We start from the raw sequence: 22,121 nt of genomic DNA, 5'->3' as shown, positions 1-22,121 counted from the left end.
ATCCTTTAAAATGAATAAATCTTCAGGTATTCAGGTAATCTTACTTATTTTGAGATGGTAAAATATCAAAAGAGATGTAGAACTTCCTTTATTGCCCTGAGACTCTACATGTAAATAGTAGTACTATATGTATGCAAAGCATCTTTACAGTTTTTCCTATTTATTCTCTTCACATTAAGTTACCCTTGACTGTATCAAACAAAATAATAATACAAATTTTAAAAATCCCTTTCAGCACCATTTTAAATATAAAGAAAAATGTTTTGAGAAACTGTGAATGCAGCCACATCTACAGAAAAGTTATCTTTAAAAATGTTATTCCCAAGTCTTATTCACACACACATAAACAAATAAAATAACTATTTAAAAATCAACCTGTAAGTTAACTCCCCCATATTAAAAGTTATTGCTGCCACTTGATTTAGCCTGTATTGGATTGCATTAAGTTAATCAATACTTTTATGTCATTACATGCCCATACAGCCTAAATAGGATGCAGCCATACGGGAAGAGCAAGTTCAGTCCTCTAGCAGATGTTTTAAAATTAAAAATTGAAACAGGTTCATTAATTTTGAATTGTGCCATTACATATTAATACAGGTAAATTCATTAATAAGTGAAACAACAAAGTAATGAGACTGGTGAAGAGGTTATATGGTCCCAGAATGGGCATTTGCTGAAGAATAATCATTCCAGATGGAAACCATTTCATTTGAATACTCCTTCCCTCCATTTCTCTTTTTCTTTATTAGACGTATCATATTTTATAAATGATATACATTATCACATACAGTAAATTCCATTTTAAGAGCATGACCTCTATATGATGTCAATTCATTCAATAAGGTTGTAACTTCTTCAAATTGACAAAAGTACCTCTGGCTAAGATCTAGGTAACTGCTACAGAAACACCCTTTTCAAAACATAACCCATTTCAAAGTAGCACTACTGTTGCTTATTACTTAGTTAAATCAAAATCAATTCCATGCACCAACCTTCACTGTCTTAAACAGTAGTTTCATTAAGATAAAATTCTAAGTTTGCTAAATATTCTTCTCCAAGCTCTGCACTTGCCTCCCTGATTTAACACTTTTCTTTGGTTTTGCTCATCTTCAACCTAATCAACTCTGTGTGGGATTCTGACCAAATCTAGATAATCACAAGTGAACTGGCTGTCTTTGGTGTCCTGATGTTAATTATAAAAGAATGCGAAGTTTTGAAAATCATAATACAGATATCTAAAATATGGGAGAAATGAACCCTGAAAGTAACTATTTCTCTCCACCAAGTACAAAGAGAACTCAGGTATACCCAAGCTGTTTATCCCATCTGCACTGTAGACATCTACAGTTAAGCAAGATGAATTCTACTCCAAATGTCACTATGCTGGTCCAAAAAATAGGATCAGAAGGCACTACAAAGAAAGATATTTTCATATAATAAAGTGTGTTAGATTATCTGACTAAAGGTTAAGCAAATTAAACAAAGACATAGCAAGGATCAGAACAATTAGTGAAAACGAGCACACTGAATTGCTACTCCTAAAACCATCAGAGGAGAATTAGACCATTGTCCTTGGTAAGTAAAATGACTAAAGGAAACTCTCTTGAATGCCAGGCAAATGAGGGGGATTACTGCCTGAGGGGTGCAGGACTGGACCAGCTCAGCCTGGAGAAGACTGAGGGAGGATCTTATCAATGCGTATAAGTATCTGAAGGGAGGGTGTAGAGAGAATGGGGCCAGACTCTTTTCAGTGGTGCCCACGGATAGGATGAGAGGCAACAGGCACAAACTGAAACACAAGAAGTTCTGTCTGAACATGAGAAAAAACTTCTTCACTGTGAGGTAACAGAGCACTGGAACAGGTTGCCCAGAGAGGCTGTGGAGTCTCCATCCTTGGAGATGCTCAAAAGCCATCTGGACATGATCCTAGGCAACCTGCTCTCGGTGACCCTGCTTGAGCAGGGGGATTGGACTAGATGATCTTCAGAGGTCCCTTCCAACCTCAACCATTCTGTGATTCTGTGACTTACAGGATACAGAAGAAAGAATTTAGGAATAGAACAAAAAGAAATTGGGGGTGTGTAAAATTTATTACAGGACGGTTTAAGGGGATTGCAGGAATGTGCAAAACTTATTATAGGAACTTTAAGGGAAAAACCAAAGGTGGGTTAAGGGAGAGAACAAAGTGGATTGAGGAGGAACAAGCATGGGAAAAATAGAGGAAAAAAGGATAAAGGGGGCCAGTCGCATGTAAACAGGTTGCTGGTTACTGCACTTCTAAGCCTGAGCCTTGCATTCATCACTGCAGTCCAGCCTGTATTCTTAATAAACCCTATTTCTAACTGTCTTGCGTGTTTATGTATACGTCAAGACTAGCACATTTCAAGTTGGACTAGCCGATGAGTGGGACAAGAGGAATGAGTACCAGCCACTGGAGCGGAATTGCAAGGTCTAATTGCATGGTCTAATACCAGCTACTAGAGAAACCCATATTGTGCACATGTGTATATGCCACTGGTGAACTACAATCATGACCAGCTGGAAAGGAGGAGAAGGACTGAGCTGTATGAAGCAATGTGTTTTGTGTTTATGCAGGTGCCAGTAAAAGCTCTGTTCTCCCTCTGTGTCAATCTGTGTGGCCGGCCATGTGTAGTATATTGTTTGTATTGTGTGTACATGCACACAGTGTGTATTGGGAACACGTGTGCAGGCTTGCTGCTGGCTGGACCTGGGGACATGGAAGCCCAGCAGCCTCACAGCCTGTGGGCTGGGATGGGAGAAATCCCTGGGCCCTGAAGCCCATCAGGTTCAGCTACCCCAAACAATGTGAAGAATGCCCACACAGACACTGGCAAAAAACTTAAGCAAAATCTATTTACTTGGTCTTATCTATTTCCATATAATCCTCAGAAACCTGAGTGGCAGTGTATCTTGTTCCAGATATCTAGAATATACACAGAGCAAAATAAATTATTTTATTCAAATATCATTATGTAGCCTGGCTACAATAAAACAGGTATAAAATTATGATGATTCCATAGGAAGTCTTTATCATGAAGCAGCTCAAATTCACCAAAGCTATGAACATTAATTTAAATATTTCCGTATCAAAGAAGTTATTGCTCTTTTGAAACAGACTTCAAGTGGAATAAGTATCTTCCCAAAGACAGAATACATAAAGAAATTATTGCTTTTAATCAGTAGCAGGTATGTAGCCACTGTATTTGGTTCAGAAAATATTCCATGATTTTTTTCCCTTTAGATCAACTGTAACAAAAACTTCAAGACAATTGTTAGCAGTTTCCTTGTGTTTTCTGTATCTTAGTTGAGCCACATAAAAAAAGATGCTAAAAAATTTTACTCCATAAACAACCTGAGTATGCATACATGCAAAAACATGCATCCATACTCATTATATAATAATTTAGGTAAATCTAGGTAACTCCTTTAAGGTGATTAAGAAGAAGCCAGGTTACATGTCTCAAATCTTTCAGGAAAAGAAAAGAAGAAAAAAAAAGACTAAGAACTCCAGCTCCTTTAGCACAAATTCTACATTTTTTCAGTGATGGCCTATGACAGACTTGTATAAGCCCTTCTTGCGAGCACAGAGCTACCACTTAACAACTACTATATTTAAAGAAAAAAAATTTCTCTCAAGGATTGTGGCATTATCTATTTTTGGTGGACAGCCACAAAGTGTTGGAGACTAACTGTAAAGGAACCGTAAAAGTTTACAAAAGGAACTTTTTAACAAGTCAGCAGCAGCAAGCACAACAAAATGCAAGTCCGTGACTACGGTTCCTCTAAACAAAGTGCAAACAGCAACTGCAGAATCCCAGACAACTAACTTGCAACTAGAAAACCCCAGCCCATACCTACATTGATTTTACAACTACTATGTCCCTAGAAGTCACAGTAAGACTTGATTTTGGAAAACACACTTTTTCCGGGAATACTAAGAGAGGGTGCCCCGCTTGATACAATACTACTTGATGACAAGGCCAAGATCTCTGTACAAGACCACATCCACTGAATTTGGAAAAGGAAAGGAATCCATATCCAAATACATCAGCCTCTACGTACTCCAACCCTAAACTTTAAAATTCCATTTTTCAGTACACTACTAAATCCCTTTAGCAAGTTTTAGCTGACCTGAATCCTTTAAGTTGCTCATCTTGTTAGCCTGTTTGAAATCAATAGTGCAACAGCTCTTTGCACATCAAGAGATTCTTTGGCCTGTCCATTCAATGCAGAGAGCCTCACAGATAACGTACCTTATGACGACTGAACTAGCTCCAGAACTGAATGCTCTCTAATTGAATTCAGAATTTTGTACCCAAGCCAATAAACTCTAAGAGGCAGAATTTGTTCACACCAGAGGTTAACATGACTTAACTGCATTACTGGGATCCAAAGGTCTGAGAACAAACCAACAACCAGCTACGCCAACTCAACCTCAACTGAAAAGGCTGAAAATTTTTGTCAAAATGCAGAAAATAAATCTGGCTCTGCAAATTGTTCAGGACTTGCCTACAGCTGTGTCACAAGCCATACTTTGGACAGCACATTCTCTCTCAATTTTCTCACTGTTCCAGGAAGGAAGTAAACTCCATTTGGCACAGAGTGCACCGTGTTAGTACAACAGGCACACAGCCAGCATCAGTCTTTTCCCTGATCTGTTCCACTGCTTCTCATCATCCTACAGATCTTCAGATCTGCTTCTCTTTTTACCCCATAAGGTAAGTGAACCGAAGAGTAAAAAAATGCATTATGGCATTATGGCCTCTTATCACTGAACAGCCATAATTTTGCCATGATGATCCAGGAATCTTGCCCGGCAGTGCTAGCAGAGACAAATGAAAGAGTAAAGAACTACAGATGCATATGCATCTATATATATGCAGCAGATATATTAAACAGGATGCTACATGAAGGCAAGTGCTCATAGTGATATTGCCAAAGTAAAAAACAGAAAACAAGTTAAATTATAAAGTTTATTCTAATGGGGTTCATAAAATATTTTTTGTGCATAAACTTAGGAAGGGAGAAAAATGTAGTTACAGACTGCACAGTACTGCAAAGGCTGAAAAAAAATCCTTTTGTATAGAAAATGTAAAATAACATTAAAAACAGAAGATGCCTACCAAGAATTTATCATAATATTTATGGTCATTAAGTATCTTACATTTCTACAAGAGAAAGGTTTCAGCCTAAGAGGCCAAGTTGAATTCTGGCATAGTCTTCTGTTCTTCTGAGGACTTTTGTATCTTCAGTAAAAAGCTAAGTCTAGCTCACTGAAAGAGAAGCAAAGCATTTCCCACACAAATGGTGAGAGAGTTTTGGGCTGTAGGTACCTTTAGAAATGTGAAGCTTTTATTTTTTAAATACAAACTTTAAACAGGAGGCTTATGATAAAATTCAGCTAAAGAAGTTTTGGGGTTTTCTAAAACCTGGATGAAAGATGACATAAATTGTGTAAGTTTTAAATAAGCTAAAGAGAAAAGATATTTATTCAAGAACATGATTATTAGTATTAGCAACTTTAACAGTCTTTGAAGTTTTGTCAAGTCTTGTAACAATAGTTAAGAACACAGAACAAAACTCTAAATGTGTTTACAGAGGTCTGACAGTCATGCTGAATTCCATTTAGATAAAAGGAAAATTGTATATCGCTCTGCAATAAATATAGTGCAGTATATTAGTCATTTGGAATAATCATGATCTAGGCCATTGCTTTATGGTCACTTTTTTACAGAAATCTAATGGAGTAAAAAATCAGTGTAAAGACAATTGATTTTATGATTCTAACCCATGGAACTAAGTTATTTGCTGCTGCCAATTCTGAATCATGTTCATTCTTCTTTTGAAAGAAAGGTACCCAGGAACAGAATTGGAGCCACAGATATCCTGCCCCAAGGATCAAGTTATCTGCTTATATCAAAAGGGGGAAACTCCACTGAAATATACAGAGTGGGCCCAGTAACACCAGCCACATGGATGTCAATAAAAGACTCAAGGCCAATTCTTAGGACTACCCAAAGCAGATAACAACCTGAGAAATCAGAGCAAGTGTATGCACAGAAGAAAAGCAATGTCTCCAGAGCCACACTGTCTTACCAATGACCCTCAAATTTTGTACAGTGGATTCATTTAAATATATATATTTTTAAATGACATTTTGTAAATGTGAAAAAAATTATTTCACTACTGCCACGATATGTTTCTTCTTCTCTGACACAAAAGGCACAGATCCTGGTTTGCTGTGCTTACGACGATTCTGTTCCCTAAAAACAGAAAGAAGAAAAATGAAATTCAGTAGTCAGCTCAAAGAGTTAAGAAATACTGGTTTCTTCCTTAAGCTACTACTGGAGATAACCCGCAACTTAAAAACAAACAAAAAAACCCAAACGCATAATTGTTCTGCTTTTATTAATCAAAACCAATGTATTTCCTCCTTTGAGAGGGAGGATTGCCCCTTTGGGAAAACAACAACAAAAACTTTAAAGCTGGCTAATTTAGAAAAGTTTTAAATTGAACCTTTTCTGTGAGACAGTTTACTTGGTTTTCCTGTCAGCAAGATTTGCTGCTCAAGTTGAGAAAAAATGACTAAAACCCACCACTTTATGTTTTTACTGACAATTTCATGGCAACAGTAAAGTATGCCACCTTCCTCTCCTAGGAATCCAATATGCCAATGATCCAGGTTACTGAAGATTCTCATGCTGATGCTGGAGTCTGGCATTTAAAAAGAAGAAAAAACAAAAACAAAACCAAACAAACCGCAGGCCGTTACAACGTTGTGTCACATCTCACACAACACAGAGCATTGTGTCTCCTTCCAACTTGATATTCCCTCCTGTTCCTTCAGTAAACTTGGATGTATAGCCAGTCCTTGTGGCTACTGGCACTTGCCAGCATTTTCCTTCTAACTAAAGGCTAATCACTCCAGTATTTCACAATCACTTTTTCAGACGGTTAAAAGTAACTCATATTTCTTCCTTCTGTATAATGTAGCTCTAATACTGCCATACACTGCTGCTGCAGCATTAAGTGATGCATTTTATTAAGACAGAAAGAAAACAAAGCCAGAAAAGGAAGACATACTTTCGCCTACGAGCTTCTTTCATGATACGTTGCTCCTTGACTTGGCAAAAGATACTTTTAGGCAAGTGACGGTGCCGAGCTATGCGTTTGATCTGTGGATGGTACTGGAACTTCTCCTTCAGCTTCTGATTGTAGTTCATAGCTGCCTTTTCTCGTGGTGCAAGCTATATGGGGAAAGCACAACACACACACAGCATTAGAAAGGAACAGGGATTGAACTAACAGGATTTTCTCTACAAAATGAAAAACTAACTTTTAATTCAAATATCTTCCTTCTAGCAAATGGCTGCAACCACAGAAACTTGAGAATTATGGCAAATAAGTATTAGAAACCTACAACTTTTACAATAGCTCATTGCTCAAACACAAAACATTACCACAATTTCAAAGTTCAGAGCAGTAATTCAATTTACTTCCCTAAAATCAGATTTTAATGTGCTGTAGATAAGGAGAGAGAATAGAAATAGCTGACAGTAAAACCTTTTTTAATCAGAATCTGTTTGCTCCCCTAACTTCTGCCGATAATCAACTTTTGCTGTGAAACAAAGATTCTCAGGCATTTTAATCACTAGCCAGTATAAGTACAAATGCTATAAATAAATTGTCTTGATGGAAAGCTTTATAGACAGCTCTTTACCTGGCCTAAATCTTGCCTTGATCCATTTAAAAAAAAAAGTCCATTAGAAAGTGCAGTGTACATATGATATTGCAAGTCTTGGCTTGCTTGTATGGCACACATGGAGTTCCAGCTTTCATCATGCAGCTAAAATATCTTAGTATCACAAGTACATGAAATACAGGTGACTTAGTATTACCACAAAAGACTTAAATTTATCCAAATTTTATCCATAATTTTTATCCATAATTTTATTAAGAGATATGTGTGAGCCACCACTAACAACAAACAGTGAGAGACCTCCATTTCCCTACAGCTAACCTTCAGAAGAATTATTTCTGAAACTAGGCATGTTTCCTTTGGTCCTTATATATCACAAGGAAAAATCTCAGAATGTTGTATTTTGGTTTAAAGCACGCACTGCTTCATGAGGAATGTTAAGTTCTAGCTATATTGGATTTTGCCATATCTGCAGGAATTTCAGTTGCCTTACTTTCTAGTGTACTTTCAGACTTTGACCAAAACAGCAGGTGATGCTGAATCTTTAAGAAAAAAAATCCTCTACACCTAAGCTATTTAGGATGTAGCAGATCTCATTAATCTGAAACCCCCTATCCTCTTCCTACCCTCCCCCCACAAACAGAATCTAACTCCAGTGTTTCAGACATCTAAAACCCCTTCATATTCTTATGTAGTGACACAAGTCTTTGCCTTCCTCCCCTCAGCCACTACTACCTGCACCTAAAGGTTTAGAAACAAATCAGTAATTCAGACAGCTTTTATTAATTCACCTTTACATCTGACTCTGTTTCACTAATTTCTCACTTTCTGTGAAGTATCATGAGAAGACAAGACCTGAATTTCTGACATTAACAACAACAGGACACTTACTTAGAGCAAAAAAGGCTTCTAAATTCCATCTACTTTATGAAGCATGCCTTTTTTTTAGCAGCAATTGGCTACTTCTTTTCCATTTTGGAGGTCACCTTTAAAAGTGACTTCTGTTGGAGTGTGTATATATATATATATATATGTTTTCCAGAATTTATGAAATATACCATACTCAAATAATTTTGTTCTGAAATACCATTAATGGTCTGAAAGTAAGATAATAAAACAGATGGCAAAGTAGTTTCTACTTTGGGACAATAAAGAAACCAGGTACCAGATGTAGAGCTGCCATTAAACTCATCACTCAGAAAATTCTTATTCAGGTATCAAAGAGGGAGATATTCTTATCCTCTGTTTTGCCATATACACTTATTCATAAAAGTAAATCTTTCCACTTTACTTACCTTTATCATAGTCTTTCAAACTGCAAACAAATAAGTTCTACAATCCTAACCCACTAGAACTATACCCTACCCTTTAGTCAAATTCCTCTGCTGAGCCAGGCTGAATAGCTGGTTCACTCTCAGTAAGTCCCAGGTGTTCCCACTCTGCAGAAAACTGCCAACATAATCCAAATTAAAGAGCTTTTATTTTAATTAAATGCAATGATTTTTCTTTAATTTAATTTAAGAGGAGCAAATTGCTGCTGATTTAGTGTAACCTTGATGATTCTGCAGGCAGAGGTGAATCTGTAAATTAAATATACATCCAGGATATCTTATTTAAAAAATTAATACAGATAAAGCAGTGGTTATGTTTCAGTCTGTTTCCATTTTTACATGCAATGTAATGCGTAAAAACGCACCTATCTGGTCACTTCCCATCCAATTGCAAATTGTCAATGTCCCATGTACAAGGCAGTGCTAGGTGTGCCCTCATCTATATAGCGGTAAAAGAAAATCATGTGTAAATGACAAGCTAGTATCTATTTATCAAATATACCAGACAGCTAAGAAAGCAGACTTCAATAATGCAATGAACTCTAATTTCTCTCTTGCAAGTCATTCTACAAAGGTCAGCCTAAACAGCTGAAGAGAACAGCATTACTTCCCAGAGTGCTTTGTGCTGGAGAAGATTCTGTAAATGCAGCACAAAGTAGGAGGATTAAAGACTGTGTTTATAATGACTAGAATACTCTACAATGTAATAAATTGGGATTTATATGACATCATGAATGAAAGACATACTCAAAGGTGACATGTGACTCTTTTCATACTTTCAAAAAATGAACGTGCAACTTCTTATACAAGGAATAGAGAGAGGTTAGGTGGCAGAAAGGCAGCTATTTGTGCCAGTACTGAAGCAGTACTTCACAGCAAATATCTAGAGTGAAAAAAGGGGGAAAAAGAACTGTAAAATACACCCAAGTTGTCAGTAATATGAAAATGTGCCCTCAAGTAAACGGTCTACACCTTTTCCTCCCTCGAGGTGATAGAGGCTAGTTATTTTTCCCCTCTAAGCAGAATGAAGGTAAGCATTTTATCCAGAGCCCTGATTGAAAAGCTAAAATCACCTTTAACAAATCATATTCCCTTTAAAATGGACTATATTTGTACTGTGCATGTATTTAAAAATTCCACAATATTAGACTGCTGCAATTCAGCAAAGGAATATGGAGTGGCTGTTATCTATCCTGCCCAGGTTGCCCTTTTAGGTTAAGTCAGATAAAGCACAGATGCAACATTTTTAGAATGTAAACATATCCCAGCAATTTTCCATATCATAATATGTCTTTATTTAAAAATTTTCCATTGCTCTCCTGAAAATTCTTTTCTAAGTTTATTGCTATGAAGTTTATTACTCATTGTTTCCTTGATCAAAAATGATTCTTTATCTCTAAATGGAGAACAAAAAAGAAAAGTAATGTAGATGTTAAGAGCACAAAATCATAGCTAAAGGGATGAAGTCACATGTGCATTTAATCACAAACCCCAACTCACTACTAAAAGAACGCCATGTCACACAGTATCTGGTACTGCCTGTTTTCAGCTTTATGTCACAAAATGGAACTTTATACTAGAAGACTGAAAGGATACACAATTACTTAGACAGTTTTGATGCTCTCCTGCTAATGCACTTTGCTAGATCCAAAAACAAGACTTGTAGCTTCATCCAATCTTTTTCAATCCTTAACTCAAAAGCTATTAGGTCTACATCTTGTAAGAAAGCAGCAAACCTATGCTCCACTGCTGTTACACTTACTTCTCACACTAACATTTTACACTTATTGAAATACAAAACAGCCATAGGAAGAAAGTTTTCTCCTTCAGTTTTCCTGTATTCTGTTCTAATCCTTAAGTTCTTTGGAAAGGTAACAGAACCAAATTTTGTAGCTGTTACTCACAGAAGTAATGCTACTAAGCATTTACATTGCAAGAACCACAGGTGCAGAAAACTGAGTGTCTTAATATTCTGAAGAACAATACAACTTTTTGAAGTTTTGCTGATGGCTCATTGCTATCACTACAATTCATAAAAACCCAACATAGCCCTTTCTTTGTATTAATTAGATGAATTCTATTTTATTAACTGAAACCCATTCTATTAGTGCTGCTTTTCCACTCCTTTCATTCATATGAAGCTTTTTTTTTCCCCTTTTCCTTACAAGGCAAAGGCATTCCACTTTTTAGAAATCCCAAACCTCTCCAAGGTCACAGTAAAAAAGCACACTTGCATACTTAACAGGTCAGGTTTTTATGTATAATAAATGAACAGTCTGGAGTATCTTAATAGTCTTATTTATACCCATCTTTCTTGTTTGCATATGCAGAGCTACAGATTTATTGCTTTAAAAAAGAAAACCTATGAAGTCTTATTTACCTCCAGGCTGTTACTGAAAAAAGTTAAACTTTTATTTCAGAAAACATCTAAACACTAAATTGTTTTAAAGCAACCTCTGCAGTAGCTCCAACAAAAAGATTTAGTTTTTGTTACCCCTACATAAAACCCATGCAGACTTAATTGTCAGTGGAGCAGAGACACAGCATGCCACTGGCTCCTCCAGAGACTTTGATTCTTACTTTAATGTTTCACTGATTTTAAATAATGAGTGCAATGCCAAATACATTAAAGGAAATATGCATGTCAGAACTGATGACTGCTTGGGTAGCTACAGTTCAGAAAGTACAACTTTCCAACTGCATAACTATTCATCAGTCTCAAGTTGCAACATAAGTACCGTATTCAGTCTAACTTCCTTGGAGCCCAGCAATCTTGACAACAAGTAAGACTAAGTGCTCACCAAAAAAAAAAATTTTTGATTAGCATTTTTACTTTTCTCTTTCAGGATGCTGGTCTCCACCCACCCCCAGCCCAAAAATATCCATCTTGAAATACAATGTATTACAAGATGTTGGCATTTTATTAGGAATACAGTGACCTTTGGATGAGTCATTCAATCAAATCTTCTCAGCTAAGAAAAATAGCAGCCCCAAGCAACTAAGCATTTAAGACATATTCTGACACTTGCGACAGAATTACTCAATGTTCAGCTTTGAAAGTTGAAAACGTTCAAAAAATAGTGGAAGAACTGGACATTTATAAAATGAGCAGGCACATGTCTACGAAGATAAGAACACCAGTCCTCTAAAAAAGAAAGAGCTTGTGCTAAAGAAAACCAGTGGAACCTGGTAAATAGGCATTAACACTTACAACATTAAGAATCGCAGGAACTACAAGGCTAGATCAAACCAATATTGGCACAGTTGGCTGAATCCAGGTGACATTTCCAATGTATATTCAAGAATCTGAGAAGCCATAAAGATTCCACCCTAATCCCTAGCAGCAACAATTACTCGCTGAACACCTGAAAAACTGAATTTCATAGTGCTTCCAAAAATATTTTTATAGTAACCACAGCAGCTCTGGACACTTGCAATTTTTATGTCTTGCTAAATTCAAGGCCTTAATGGCATAACACAGTGAACACATTTCCAGAAAATATATGAGGCTGTGAAACATTATTTGCTCTTATTTTAACATAATTCTTTCCAAGTTCATTAATGCTGTCCATGTGAAATCAGGGAGCAGAAATTTCCAATTCAGTTTTTCAATATATTTTATTATGCCCCTTGAAATTTCTTCCCATATTTCTTATTTTTGGTTTCTTAAGATGTCTTTTATTTTCCAAATAGTTTTTTATTTTTCTTTGAGACAGGATGACAAGCTGCCTAGAGTATTCTAGAAGATGGGATGACTTTCATTTCTGATAATCAGAAAAACAGACCAAAAAAATGACGCTTAACCTGTATGTTACAGGTAACTCAGCTCAGTCCTCTTGGGATTTGAGGGCCGAAAATCTTCATCAGAAATGCTTACAAACCCTTACACACACATGCATGTTACTAAAGCTGTATTAGAATGATCTCATATTAGCAGAACAGAATCCTATGCACAACCTCCAAGAGGCATGTCAAGCAGTAACAATATATTTAAAAACTGGAAAAATATGGCCAGGCTATTTTGTGTAGGATTCACTGAGAGGTCAAGGACCACAAGAGCACTAACCTGCAGACCACAGCAAATACGCTACAGTCATGACTGGTAGCATCTTTTTTGGAGCCAACTCTGGTCAACTGTCAGTGATGAAAATACTATAGAAAACATCAGAATGTCATTTACCATTCTACTTTTTGAATACTTGAACCATTACCTAAGTAGTCCTTTTGGTATGCAATATTTATACTTTACAGAATAACTGGTTTCGCCCATCACTTCCCAGATCCAAGTATCCTTACTTTTCATAAAAAAGCCGCCAATGCCATCTAGTAGTCAAGAGAATGAATTTTCTGTTTACACACTAAAACATTAGCAATCATCCTATATGAAAAACACCTTTTAGATATTCTGCTTACCACCTTGTCCTTCACACAAAAGAGAGAGAGTAAAAAACAGGCAATGTGTTCTGGAACTACATGGTAGAGAGAGACTGTACCTTCTGTACTAGGTATGAAGATGGTGAATAAAGAGTTTTAGACCAGATGAAAAGGGTGTTCCAGTAAGCATACAGATACACCAACAAGTAAATAGGTGGTATTTCTGCCCAGTATTGCACCATCTAAGCAAATTCAAGATAGAAATTGAATCCAAAAGTGAAGTCCATAGTGATCATTGTTGAGTCTGTGGAATTAGCAGGTAATGGGATGATATTTAAATGTTTGACTGAAGCACTCACGGATAAATCCCACAAATCAGTTCAGAACAGAAAGAAATAGCACCATAAACACAAAAGAAAAGCCAATGCTTTAAAGAAATTCAACTTAAACAGTAGTTTTCAACCATGGATACTGTATAGGCTATAAAGGTTTTTATCTATAGCTCTACAGCAAGGATAAGAAAAACAATAGGACTTTCAAATACCTGTGGTGGGCCACAGCTACAGATACCCTCATTGTTTTAGCTGTGCTTTCCCATATCAAGCCCTTCACACTGCAAAACAGTCCATGGATTTTCCCATTCTGCATTGTAGCCCTAGTACTTGTACCACTCCCATTCACCTGTCACCTCTCCCAGCTCCATCCCCCTTGCCTCCAAATACAGACACTAGCACTTAAATGGAGCTTCAGGTAACCACAAGCAGCCCCAGACATAACAGTGGCATGGATGTGGGCCCTTAACTGTACAATGTCCTTCCCCAAATTACAGCTTCCTACTCTCAGTCTTTTACAACATCAAGTAGAAACTCCTCCAAGCACTATTTGACAGCTATGCTGATGGGCACAGAAGCAGCATTGTAAGCATCTCCAAAATGCTCTAACAATATAAAGCCATGTAAAGGGATTACTCCCAGTAGGCAAAGTGTCAAATTCATTCTCCAAAGTTATTCAGTACTTTTTAACAGGACTGTGTAAATGGAAGTGACAATTGTAATAGCACATTTTGGCTTTGTCTATACATCAACATTTGAACAGGTGTAACTGGAAAAAGGTATCTATTAGACTGAGGTTTACTACTAGAAACACTTCTACCAAACTGACTTACATTGAATTAAATGGACTTAAGACCCTATATCAGTTTGCCCTGTTGGTATTTGAGAGTTTATACAGGTTAATGACAATCTTGGTTACGCATCAGTGCAAATGGTCTATTTTACCATACATGTGCTTATCACAGTATGAACCGGGCAAGTATCGGTTACATGTTAGTCACAGAACATTTTTAAAAGCAGTGACCCTACGCTTCAGTAAAATCACTTGTGTATGGCATACCAGAATTTACCGCTTTCTCACTAGTGCAAAGGGGTGAATTCTCACCTGTTGCACACACACAGAAAACTCTAGTCTAGTTTAGTTTGAACTGATAATTATAAACAACAAAAATCACCTTGCATAGCAATAGTGAGGAATGTAATTTGTCATCTGCTTAATATTAAAACCTGCAGTAGCTGCAACATGAACTATATTATGTTATACATGCAAGCATGTTAGTTTTCTAATGAAAAATGTAAAATTGTAGTTTGAAATTTTACTTTAGAAACAGAAGTTTTTAGAAGCTTAGTAGGTTAAATGGTTGTAATAAAAAACCTAACACACAGCCTGTCATGTGATAACAAGAAACAAAAAACAAGTCTCTTACCACTCCCAGTTTTTCAGAAGCGTTAGCCTTCCAAAGACGAATATTCATCTCATCTGAGCCACACAGAATGTATTTATTATCTGAAGTCCATTTTACAGTGATGACATGCTGCATTCGCTTTGTATGATATATCTCCCTAAAGCAAAGAAAAATATTTTAAGATGTTTTAGAATTGCTTTTCCTAACATCTTTCAAATAGCACAGTTTTCTGTTCAAACTAAATATGGGTAAGGATCAAAGGGCAGGCTAACAGAGGTGACACTGTTGTGGGTGTTTACTACAGGCCACCTGATCAGGATGAGGAAGTCGATGAGGCCTTCTACAGACAGCTGGAAGTAGCCTCATGATCCCAGGCCCTGGTTCTCATGGGGGACTTCAACCACCCTGATATCTGCTGGAAAGACAACACAGCTAGGCACAAACAGTCCTGGAGGTTCCTGCAGAGCATTGGTGACAACTTCTTGACACAGGTGGTGGAGGAGCCAACAAGGAGAGGTGTGCTGCTGGACCTCATACTAAAAAACAAAGAAGGACTGGTGGAAGATGTGAAGGTCGGGGGCTGCCTTGGCTGCAGTGACCATGAGATGGTGGAGTTCAGGATCCTGCGAGGAGGCAGCAGGGCACCAAGTAGGATCGCAACCCTGGACTTCAGGAGAGCAAACTTTGGCCTCTTCAGGGACCTACTTGGAGCAATCCCATGGGTGAGGGCCCTAGAAGGAAAGGGCGTTCAAGAGAGCTGGTTAATATTCAAACATCACTTCCTCCAGGCTCAAGAGCGGTGCATCCCTATGAGTAGGAAGTCAAGCAAAGGAGGCAGGAGACCTGCATGGATGAGCAAGGAGCTCCTGGCAAAACTCAACCAGAAGAAGGAAGTATACAGAAAGTGGAAAGGGGGACAGGCCACTTGGGAGGAATACAGGAATGTTGTCAGAGTATGCAGGGATGCGACGAGGAAGGCTAAGGCCCGTTTGGAATTAAATCTGGCAAGAGATGTCAAGGACAGCAAGAAGGGCTTCTTCAAATACATCAGCAGTAAGAGGAAGCCTAGGGAAAATGTGGGCCCTTTGCTGAATGGGGTGGGTGCCCTCGTGACGAAGGATACAGAGAAGGCAGAGTTACTGAATGCCTTCTTTGCTTCAGTCTTTACTGCTCAGGCCAGCCCTCAGGAACCCCAGACCCTGGAGGCAAGAGAGAAAGTCTGGAGAGAGGAAGACTTTCCCTTGGTGGAGGAGGAGTGGGTTAGAGATCATTTAAGCAAACTTGACACCCACAAATCCATGGGCCCCGATGGGATGCACCCACGAGTGCTGAGGGAGCTGGCGGATGTCATTGCTAGGCCACTCTCCATCATCTTTGAAAGGTTATGGAGAACAGGAGAGGTGCCTGAAGACTGGAAGAAAGCCAATGTCACCCCAGTCTTCAAAAAGGGCAAGAAGGAGGACCCAGGGAACTACAGGCCAGTCAGCCTCACCTGCATCCCTGGAAAGGTGATGGAGCAGCTCATCCTGGAAGCCATCTCCACGCATGTGGAGGACAAGAAAGTGATCAGGAGGAGTCAACATGGCTTCACCAAGGGGAAATCATGCCTAACCAATCTGATAGCCTTCTATGATGGAATGACTGGCTGGGTAGATGAGGGGAGAGCAGTGGATGTTGTCTACCTAGACTTCAGCAAGGCTTTTGACACTGTCTCCCATAACATCCTCATAGACAAGCTCAGGAAGTGTGGGTTAGATGAGTGGACAGTGAGGTGGATTGAGAACTGGCTGAATGGCAGAGCTCAGAGGGTTGTGATCAGCGGCGCAGAGTCTAGTTGGAGGCCTGTAGCTAGCGGTGTCCCCCAGGGGTCAGTACTGGGTCCAGTCTTGTTCAACTTCTTCATCAATGGCCTGGATGAAGGCACAGAGTGCACCCTCAGCAAGTTTGCTGACAATACAAAACTGGGAGGAGTGGCCGATACACCAGAGGGCTGTGCTGCCATTCAAAGAGATTTGGACAGGCTGGAGAGGTGGGCAGAGAGGAACCTCATGAAGTTCAACAAAGGCAAGTGCAGGGTCCTGCACCTGGGGAGGAATAACCCCATGCACCAGTACAGGTTGGGGGTTGACGTGCTGGAAAGCAGCTCTGCCGAGAAGGACCTGGGAGTGCTGGTGGACACCAAGTTAAGCATGAGGCAGCAATGTGCCCTTGTGGCCAAGAAGGCCAACGGTATCCTGGGGTGCATCAGGAAGAGTGGTGCCAGCAGGTCGAGGGAGGTGATCCTCCCCCTCTCCTCAGCCCTGGTGAGGCCACATCTGGAGTGCTGCGTCCAGTGCTGGGCTCCCCAGTACAAGAGGGATGTGGCACTACTGGAGCAAGTCCAGCGAAGGGCTACAAAGATGATTAGGGGACTGGAGCATCTCTCTTATGAGGAAAGGCTGAGAGAGCTGGGCCTGTTTAGCTTGGAGAAGAGAAGGCTGAGAGGAGATCCTATCAATGTGTACAAGTATCTGAAGGGAGGGTGTCAAGAAGAAGGAGCCAGACTCTTTTCAGTGGTGCCCAGCGACAGGACGCGAGGCAACGGGCACAAACTGAAACACAGACAATTCCATCTGAACATGAGGAAAAACTTTTTCACTGTGAGGGTGACAGAGCACTGGAACAGGTTGCCCAGAGAGGTTGTGGAGTCTCCTTCTCTGGAGATATTCAAAACGCGCCTGGATGCAATCCTGTGCAATGTGCTCTAGGTGACCCTGCTTGAGCAGGGGGGTTGGACTAGATGATCTCCAGAGGTCCCTTCCAACCTCAGCGATTCTGTGATTCTGTGATATTTTTTCTGACTTTTTAAAAAAATATTCTGACTTTTTTTAAACAAGATGCTAGATTTTAAATTATATCTAATTATATTTATGCATTATATTAATACATATGTCTATAGACAGATATTTTTATAAATTCAAATAAGATATGCTGGTTAGACTGAAAAAATACCACCTTTTACAAGTGATTTTTAAATAGTGCTATCATAGAAATTACAGTAAGTAACTAATAAACCACTCTTTTTCAAACAACATACCAACAGTATACAACATCATATGCATAAAGTACCCATAATAATTTTCACTAATATGCTATTATAGTGATGAAACATTACTGAATGGGACTACAGAAGAATGGGTGCCAGAGGATCTGGCACCACCATTATGAACATGAAAGAAAACAGTGAGCATTTCACCTCCAGCTGTCCATTTATGAACATGACAATAGATCAGTTACTCTTCATTGTGACTTCCCTCCTTTCTCCCCAAAATGGACTTCTTTATCACCATCTAAAAGCTCCTAGAAAAACCCTAAAAACTTAAAGAAAAGTCTCAACGTCCTGCAGAGCAACAAGTCAACAAATATCAGCTAGTAAAACAGGATTTAGAATGGCTGCTTAGCTATTAAAACATATTTAATTTCTGCAGATTAGACTTTTGCTCAACAAGCACTAGCATCTGTTGATTCAAATGTTACATTTAGAAACATTTTCAATGTTTAAAGGAAACTGTCATTTGAGTTTTATTCAGTATGTACCAAAAAGTGGAACAATATTATTCATATAAAGTTACTATTTTATTTCTGCTATAAAAATACAGGACCCGGGACATTTTTGTGTTACATTTTTAATTATTTTTATTCTTGACCTTTAGAACACTAATAGAAGTCCTAAACTGTCAGCTACTACCCATCCCTGTGCATATCAGTCATGCAATTGCCCACTACTACCCACCCCTTGCGCATATTGGTCATGCACTGCAGCTAAAAGAGCATTCTCTCTTTCTTCTACCTAGTTATTTTTATAAATAAAATCCAAGTAGTATCAGAAAGGAAGTATGGAAACAAAGCCTAATTAATAGGCATGAAACAACTAGGCTGCAGTGGGGGCGGTGAGGTTGTGAAAAAAAAACAGACGAAAGCAGTAAACCACCTTTCATAAGCTTAACCTCCTTTCATAATTCACAGTCAAGTGATGTTCTACAGGAAGAAGAGTGTGGAAGACTGAGCACAAGTACTGCAGAAAACATTAATACTCGCATCAGGTTTTTACTGCTGTTGGTGTTTTATATTGTGTGTGCACATATGAATTTTTATAAGCATTTCTATGCTTGCTTTAATTTTACTATTTGGCTCAATAACAAAAACATTTCTTCACCCACCTTTGGGAAACTAAAGATTTTTCCTCTCCTTACTCTGAAATTTCAGCCTTTGTCTCTCCTGCTACTATCATCACAAGTTATCAAATGTCATTTTCAGGGAAAGGAAAAACATAAAAGTACATGGCTGAATAACAGGGATCTTTCGTTTAAAAAGAAAAAAAAAGTCACAGACACATCTGGTTCCATTTATCAAGAATTTACTGAATTTAGTAAGCTTCATGATAGATCTTATTTCTTATGGATATTGATTTTTCAAATCTTAAAACTTTATTTTTAAAATAAAAAATAGAAAGCATCGAAAGTTTAGAGTTTTTCAAATTGATAGGGGGATCAAAAGTCTGAGCTAAGTGGAATATAGTTAGGATCCTTGCTTACAGACACCCCTATGTACCACTCAGGAGTTTTCCAAGAGGGATCACATCTTCCATTTGGAGCCCTTTCTCCATTTCATAGGATTAATTTCAACAATGTAATTCTGCGAAAGCACAGCTTTTAAAGAATTCTAAGTTTCCTAGAATGATCTAGTCAGCTTATATGAGGCTAAGTCCTTCATCTGCAAGTCTCTTTCTCACTACATTTATGGCAACCACACTGCCAAAAAATGTCTTTTCCTTCCACGAGACTAGTCAACAACCTGCTATAAACAGATAAAGCCTTTCACTGCTGCATCACAGGGTCTGCTCAGTTTCCCCTCAATGGCAGCACTGTGCTTTAACTTTGCATATCAGGTACTTTTGTAAACATTACTATTCCACAGGAAAGAAAATCTGAGGAATGCAAGGGCTGCTATCCATGTTGTTTAACAATACAAGACTTAAAAAAAAAAAAAAAAAAAAGGAACCACAATGCTTAATTCTACTTAAAACATTTTTGCAGGACAGGGAGAAAGCAGAAACAATTTGTAGATCAGTTACGGAGGAAAATGGAAACAACTCCTCTCAATCTCTAACGATGTATAGGAGCATATAAACAGTGATGTTGAACAGTGGATAACTGCATCAATCAATAATAAAAATATATTTCTTCCCCAGTCAGTATTTCAACATCCTAAAGGAAACATCTAAAATTTAAACTAGTGGCAGCAATTTTTTTTTTAAAAGGAGAAGAGTGAAGGAAACTTAAAAAAAAGTAAAATAAAGTTAAAAATAAAGAAAAAAAATGGAAGGACTGACAGAGAATAATGAAGGTAGGGTTATGAAGAATAAATGATACCAGACAGACTTGATAACTTGCTTTGATTTTCATCAAATTGGAAAAAAAAAAAAATGGAGCACAAAGTAGATCCAATCTGAACTTCAACAAAATATTTAATATGCTGCCTTATGAAACCTTGCATGAAAAACTAATTCATACTGAGCTGTATTCAAAGCACTGTCACATGAATCAAAACCTGGGTAACAAAGCAATGAGCAGAAGGTAAAAATAAATGGAAGTGAATTAGATCACAAAATGTCCCGAACAGATCGTAAAGAATCCATATTACCATGCTTCTCATGTAATGTCTTTAGTAATCATCCATATAGGATGAAGACAGCCCTTAAAAAACAAATGCTACAATCTTGTGAGGCACTGCAAACATCAGTGATAACAGAAATACAGTACAAAGGAAACTAAATTCATTAAAGATATAGAGAAAGGGAAATAAGAGGGGATTCACCCTGGTAAAATATAAATGAGTACACCTAAAAACAATAATTCAGAACTGATGTTTAATCTAGTTGGAAAGCAATAATGTCAAGGAAAGTATGAGGCAACAGAAAAACAAAAGTATGGATTTGCGGAGTATTAACAGGGGAAATATGAAAGAAGAGGAAGCAAATCTTCCACTTGTATAAATAGTCAATGTTTCTTTAAGAATACAACCTTCCCTCTGGATATCTTTGCATCAAAAAGAAACAGAAGAAAAAACCCAAACACATAACATGTTTGAGAAATTTTACCTACGGGATTCCACTGTAATTTTAATCCAAAATTGCAGTATCAGTACTACTACCTGTTAAATAAAGCTTCTATTCTAATGCATACTCCAAAATTATCTCTCAACTATATGAGCTGTCACTCTCAAGTTATATACAGAATAAGATTTTAATATTTGCAGAAAGTGAATGCCTCAGTGAAGATGTTAATGACTGAATTAAGAATTTTGAGGACTAGGGAGGGAGGCCATAGTGGTGCATGAGAGTGAGAGAGGTGTAAAAATCACTCACCTGCTGTGACCTTTGTCAACAGGGAAAATGCGGATAGATTTATCAAAGCTGGCAGACACAAATTCTTTCCCAGTGGGTGAATAATCCACATCAAGAACAGCAGACACGTGATCCATATGCACCATCACAGGTGATGCAAGAAAGCGCATATCAAAAGTATATAAGCTTTAAAAGAATAAGACCAACAATGTAACATCTTAACACCTTAAGTAATTAGCACATTTTTGGTAAACAGCTACTTAAATCACGTAAAAACATGCTTAAGGATAGATCCATATTGAAGAGAAAATTGTTCAAAACTGCTAGTAACATATGAAAAGAAAGAAAGATACATTATTTAGGGCTTGAAATAAGTTTTCTAGCCAGTGGCTTTAGTTATTGGACCAGATCTACATTTCTTGCTCTTCTCTCAAAGAACAGATAGGACTCCACTACTCCCTTTAGCATCTGTTCTCGGGTCACTGACCTAATCCATTTTTCCAACCACCTGTCCACACTGTCCTCCTTCACTCCATCTTTGAATAGAAGTATATAACCTTAACTTGGACA

The 22,121-nt window shown here is 38.0% G+C and overlaps 1 protein-coding gene across 2 annotated transcripts in view; it reads right to left on the bottom strand.

Annotated features, from left to right (window-relative positions):
* Positions 1-2,863: 2,863 nt before the first annotated feature.
* Positions 2,864-22,121, bottom strand: part of DCAF13 (DDB1 and CUL4 associated factor 13) — a 31,288-nt gene continuing 12,030 nt past the window's right edge. The window contains exons 8-11 of one of the 2 annotated variants that reach the window (XM_067290405.1): positions 21,573-21,737; positions 15,188-15,323; positions 7,108-7,271; positions 2,864-6,287 (exon numbers count right to left, since the gene is read on the bottom strand). In XM_067290405.1, coding sequence (XP_067146506.1) covers positions 6,200-6,287; positions 7,108-7,271; positions 15,188-15,323; positions 21,573-21,737 — 553 coding nt within the window. In that variant the 3' untranslated portion in view covers positions 2,864-6,199. Of the gene's footprint in view, positions 6,288-7,107; positions 7,272-9,419; positions 9,494-15,187; positions 15,324-21,572; positions 21,738-22,121 lie in introns of those variants that run through there. The other variant, XM_067290406.1, reaches the window with a different exon arrangement.

Source organism: Apteryx mantelli, chromosome 2 (assembly GCF_036417845.1).
Source record: "Apteryx mantelli isolate bAptMan1 chromosome 2, bAptMan1.hap1, whole genome shotgun sequence".
NCBI classification, from domain to species: Eukaryota; Metazoa; Chordata; class Aves; order Apterygiformes; family Apterygidae; genus Apteryx; species Apteryx mantelli.
Note: the sequence above shows the minus strand (reverse complement) of the source record. Positions and strands in the feature narration are given on the sequence as shown.